This window comes from Aquarana catesbeiana, linkage group LG06 (genome assembly GCF_042186555.1).
Source record: "Aquarana catesbeiana isolate 2022-GZ linkage group LG06, ASM4218655v1, whole genome shotgun sequence".
NCBI lineage: Eukaryota > Metazoa > Chordata > Amphibia > Anura > Ranidae > Aquarana > Aquarana catesbeiana.
The window spans coordinates 338,665,192-338,670,771 of NC_133329.1; the positions used below are offsets into that span (position 1 = coordinate 338,665,192).

At 39.4% G+C, this 5,580-nt stretch overlaps 1 protein-coding gene across 1 annotated transcript; it reads right to left on the reverse strand.

The window, feature by feature from the left end:
- Window positions 1–362: 362 nt before the first annotated feature.
- DLX1 (distal-less homeobox 1) lies at window positions 363–5,580 on the reverse strand. The gene is made up of 3 exons (XM_073633891.1): window positions 4,923–5,580; window positions 4,344–4,543; window positions 363–1,885 (listed from the first exon to the last, which is right to left on the reverse strand). Exons 1-3 carry the CDS (start codon window positions 5,224–5,226, stop codon window positions 1,637–1,639), a joined length of 753 nt encoding a protein of 250 aa, XP_073489992.1. The 5' UTR covers window positions 5,227–5,580; the 3' UTR covers window positions 363–1,636.

The window sequence follows — 5,580 nt, forward strand, 5'->3', positions numbered from 1 at the left end:
TAGATAGATAGATAGATAGATAGATAGATAGATAGATAGACATATCTATCTATCTATCTATCTATCTATCTATCTATCTATCTATCTATCTATCTATCTATCTATCTAGGTAGATAGATAGATATATATATATAGATATATATATATATATATATATATATATATATATATATATATATATCTATATATATATATGTATATATATATATATAGATATATATATATATATATCTGCCTAGATAGATATCAAACTGAAAAAAAAAAAACTCAATTTTATTCAATATTTTCAATATTACCCACTGATAAAATAAATGAATAAAACAATAATTAGTGGGTTTTTAGTAACTGAATAACACACCACCTCTTTTTCAAAACCATTTTTACTGTCTTAAAGAAACTTTTATAACTTATTTACAAAGTGTTTTGATTTTTTTTCCTTTAAGATACAAAGCAATAAGTTAACATTTTCAATATAAAACTAAACTTTTGACATATAAGAACACTAAACACAACGGTTCTCAGTAATCACAGATTCCAAAATTTCACAAAGATGTCAAAATTCCATTTCACAAAAGCATCATGGGTACTTACAGGCACGCAGAACAAAACAGAGGGCAAAAAAAAAAAACTGTGCAACATTTTTACAGAACACTAATAACATTATGTACAGGGATGGGGAGTCCTACAGATATTAACTTCTTCATACTACCACCATACTGCACTGCAATAGGTGGGTTATCCAATAGCCGGCATGCAAGGGCTTCATATATGCACACTGGGGGAGGAGGGGGATTTAATTGGTTTTCTAGACACTGGTAAAAATGCCAAATTTTAAAAGTGAATTTTCTACAACAGCCAATTGTCTTGTTTTCTAAGATTTTGCACTGTGTCACATTATTTAGGTGTTGGGCAAGCAGGCCATATTTAGTCTAGCCATATTAACAGATTATAGCATTTCTACAGGGCAGAAGGCGATTAAAAAAAATGCAGAAACACACAGTACCAACCTCAAAGCATAAAAAAGTTTAACAATTGTTTTTGCATTAACAATAACTCGATTCCTTTTTTTTTTATTATTATATCAAACAATCCAGTTTGCCAAACTGGTATTTTCTATCACATTTGTGTTGATGCACATATTTTGCTCCAATAAATAAGTAATTTGCTGATCCGCCAAAATTGAGACAGTTCCTCTGGCATGGAGATAGAATAACGGGCTCCTATAGGGGAATTTGCTGATTGTGGGTTGGATAGGTGGGGGGAGAGAGGTTGGAGAATGAGCACGAATTACCAAGAGACAAAGACAGACATAAGAGGGTCGGTGTCATTGTTCCTCCATCTACAAACATCTTTGCTTCCAATTGTCCTCAGAGTATGGTGTGTATGCCTGTATTCTCCACTTCTGGCTGCCAGGCTCTCCAGTGCCTGGGCATAGAATGGGTAGAGAGTGCTCTGCCAACTGTTGGGTACCAGCCCGCCTCATGTTGCATGTTGTGAGCTCCACCACTTTGTCCACTGGAGTCACCACGATTAAAGGCACAGAGCTTCTCCTCTAAAGTGGGCTTCTTTTTTCTCTTATCAGATAACTATGCAGTTTTATGAAAAAGGTCCCTTTGGGTAGATTTGGCCGAGGTGATCACATCAGCTGAGGCTGCTGCATAGCTTCTTGGTGAGCTGATGGGTACCAGGAGGTGTAGCTTGGAATGTAAGCTGTCCCAGAGGTGGCCTTCCCAGAAGAACTGGAGCTGTTCCATACCGGGGGCACTGGGGGGGAACCAGCAGAAAGTGACCTACCATTAGCTAGGGCGCTGCTTTCCAGTGCTGCCCCTCCTTGCTTCATCAGTTTCTTGAATTTAGACCTTTTGTTCTGGAACCAGATCTTCACCTAACGGAAGAAAACGGTTCAAACCGTTAAATCCAGCATCAAAACAAAAACTCAGCAAAAAAGCAAAATCTCAACACCAAAACAAATTCTCAACAACGATAAATATGCATGCATATGTAGCCATACATGTAAACAGCGACATGTAATTTACATATATATTATAAATCTACATAAATGCAAGTCCCTGCATAATTATATTAATAAATAAATATATGTTTTTAATATTGTATATTATATATATATATATATATAAAACACTTCTATACATGCATTAATATCTGGTTAAGCTTTTTTTAAGCATAAGCTTTATATTTCGAGTTTATTTTCCCTGTACATGTTATATGTATGCTAATATATATGTAACGGAATTTAAATGATTTATTATGTATTCATATCTTATAGTTCCATGCTTGCCCTGGTATTAATCTAATCATTAAATAATGTGGTACGATTAACATCAGAATCAGTGTTTATAATTCCATAAAATAAAGAATTTTAGCTGCTAAGATGTAACGTATACACAAACATTAGTCAGTGCTATAACCATTACAATATGTATATGATCTAAATAAATACACGGTATAGATAAACTATAACTAAATGGCGTATGCTATAACCGTTATGATGTGTATATGCTATGAATAAAAACATTATTTAAATGAATAGTATATGCTATTACCATTATATGATGTTAATGCTAAAAATAAAGTATAAATAAAAATAGTATAAGTTATAATCATTTTAATTAAATCTACAACAATATTTTTTTCTATAAAAACGAAGGTCAGTGACTATGTAGTGGGCATTGTGTGCAGTACATGCCCCCGGCTAGGTGCAGAGCTTTCTGTCGTGCGTTTTATTTTTATTTAATTTGGCAAGCACGTGTAACATACAATTAACAAAATCCCTTCAGTGTATCCTGTCAAGATAGATTGTTCATATAACTGATTGTTATAAAATACCATCACTTGCACTTTTAAAACTCCACCTTACTTTACTTAACCATTTAGAAACCAGCCTAGAATGCTTTCAAGGGCTCGTAATGTACCGAACAAAACAGACCAACATTTTCTGTTATAATGATTATGTTCAGAAATCACAAACACAAGGACGGCATTGTCATTTCTTATAAATAATCAGAGATAAATACAAATCAGCATCCATTAAACTAAATAAAAAAATAAGATCGAGGCATTCCAATGCAGCTGTAGCAGGCAAATGCCGACTATTCTTTGGCACCCCAGGGCTTTGTAGCTGGGCCACTCTTTTTTATCATGGTAGAATTATTTCATTTATATATAATTATAAAAAATATACAGATACACATATGTATATATATATATAAAATACTAGGCCAAAAAAATGCAATATGCAATGGTGTCATTGATCATAGTATAGTGTCAGCATAGCGATGCCAAAATTAAGATTAGATTAAAGTGTAGCCTTAGGTAGTGCCAGGGGCATCCAATTCACATGACACACATGGGTGTTTGGGTTGTATGACACCTGGGTTCTAGTAAGTAAAAGGAAGGGCACTGGATCCAGTGATGCCAAATTATGAGCTAGGCAGTAAAGATATGTGATGAAACAGTGTTTTGGCATGTCTGGCACCTGGGTGCCAGGTCTGTAAAAAGGGTGGCAGGATATTTAGGAGGAGTATATGGGCAATGCCACCTAGGTGCCAGGGCTAAACCTGTCCTGGGACAGGCATTTTGGTGCCAGGACTTGAAGAAGGGTGTCAGGATATTTAGGAGGGGCATAAGCCACCTAGGTGCCAAGGTAGATGCCAACTGAGTGCCAGGTCTGTAAAAAGGATAGCTGGATATGTAAAAGGGGTACATGCCACCTGAGTGCCAGATCTGTGGTGCATATAAGAGGCATACATGCCACCTGGGTACCAGATCTGAGATGGGTATATATGAGGGGTATGTGTCACCTGGGTGCCAGATCTGTAATAAGGGTGGAAGGGTATGTAAGAGGGGTACATATGAGGGGTACATGTCACCTGGGTGCCAGATCTGTAATAAGGTTAGCAGGGTATGTAAGAGGGGTACACATACGAGGGGTATATATATGAGGGGTATATGTCACCTGGCTGTCAGATCTGTAAGGTTAGCAGGGTATGCAAGAGGGGTATATAAGAGGGGTATATGTCATATGGGTACCAGATCTGTAATAAGGGTGGAAGGGTATGTAAGAGAGGTACATATAATAGGGGAATATATGAGGGGTGTATGTCATCTGGGTGCCAGATCTGTAATAAGATTAGCAGATTGTGTAAGAGGGATATATATGAGTGGTACATATAAGGGGTATATGTCACCTGGCTGCCAGATCTGTGAGGAGGGTAGCAGGGTATGTAAGAGGGGTACATGCCACCTATAGGTGTTGAAGCACAGGCGTGTGTGGGTTAGATGCCATGTGGATAGAAGAAGCCGATGAAATGAGTAGAGGGTACCTGTGTCTGGGTAAGTCCCAGGGAGGCTGCCAGCTCCGCTCTCTCGGGCAGTGCCAGGTACTGAGTCTGCTGGAAGCGCCTGTTTAATGCCTGTAGCTGCAGACTGGAATAGATAGTCCTTGGTTTTCGAATCTTCTTTCCTTTGCCATTAAAGCGAACCTCTCCACCTTCCACCACCGTGCTCTTCTCGGTCTCTGCCCCTGCGTGGCACACACACCAAAATCAACATCAAGCAAATATCAGGTAGAAAACTGACAACTCAACAACAACAACAACAGAAAAAAAAAACAACTAATAAGCGAACAGATCAAGTGTGAGAAATCAGAAAATAAAGCTCCAGCAGCCAGTGCAAGCTTCTATTTTTTTTCTTTCCAGCATGCTGCAGTTTAGGTTTAATTACCCTTAATTGCATACATTGTTTATAGCGCCACGCAATAAATAATTAGGCAGGCTAATGCGCGCACATCTGGGCTGATGCTGAGCTGAGCTCAGATCTATGTGTGGCTGCGGGGGGACGGCGGCTGGAGCGGTCGGTCGTGCCTTTAGAGAAGGGAGAGAAGATTGTCCATTGTACTGTACCTGGCTCCTCTAAGCGGCTCTGGCTGAGGCTGGAGCTGTTGGGGTAGGGCTGCACGGTACTGATGTAGGGATTAGAAGTATGGCTGCTCACCGAGTTCACATAGGGGTAAGCCAGCGGTCTGGAGAAGGAAGAGGCGCCGCTGTACGAAGTGTCGTGCTGGGCTGAGTGCAGGCAGTGCATGGAGTAATGTCCATGAGACATGGGGGATGGAGGCATCTGCTGGTTCGGCGGCCCGAACTCCATGAACACCGCCTTCCCTGACACCGGGCTGTTCAGACTTTCTGGCATAGTAGTCATGGTCATTGCTTCTGTCTTCCTGGGTTTTTTCCCCCTGCCTCTATTTTTTTTAAAGGGGGGAGGGGGGATATAGTTTTGCCTTATTTTTTTTTTAAGGATCCCCCCTTTTTTTTTAATTTTCCAATGGGGGTCCTCCCGAAAGAAAAAAAAAAAAAAGGGATCCCAATTTAAGCGGATCGGATTTTTTCACTTTCCATTCATAAGAAAAAAATGGAGTTTTGCCTCTTTAGGGGAAAAAAAGCAAAAAAAAAGTCCTAGAGGCGCGAGGCTGTGCACAGCTACACAAACTCGCCCGAGAGCTTTGACTCAGCCCCGCTTTGCATATTCATGAGGCGGCGCGGCGGATTGGTCGGCTGCCTG

Coding starts and splice junctions, on each gene's coding strand:
- DLX1 (XM_073633891.1), bottom strand. CDS start 5,226: ATGACCATGACTACTATGCCAGAAAGTCTGAACAGCCCGGTGTCAGGG. Junction 4,544..4,922: donor GAGCCGCTTAGAGGAGCCAG/GTACAGTACAAT, acceptor TGTGCCACGCAG/GGGCAGAGACCGAGAAGAGC. Junction 1,886..4,343: donor TGGGACTTACCCAGACACAG/GTACCCTCTACT, acceptor TTCTTCCGTTAG/GTGAAGATCTGGTTCCAGAA.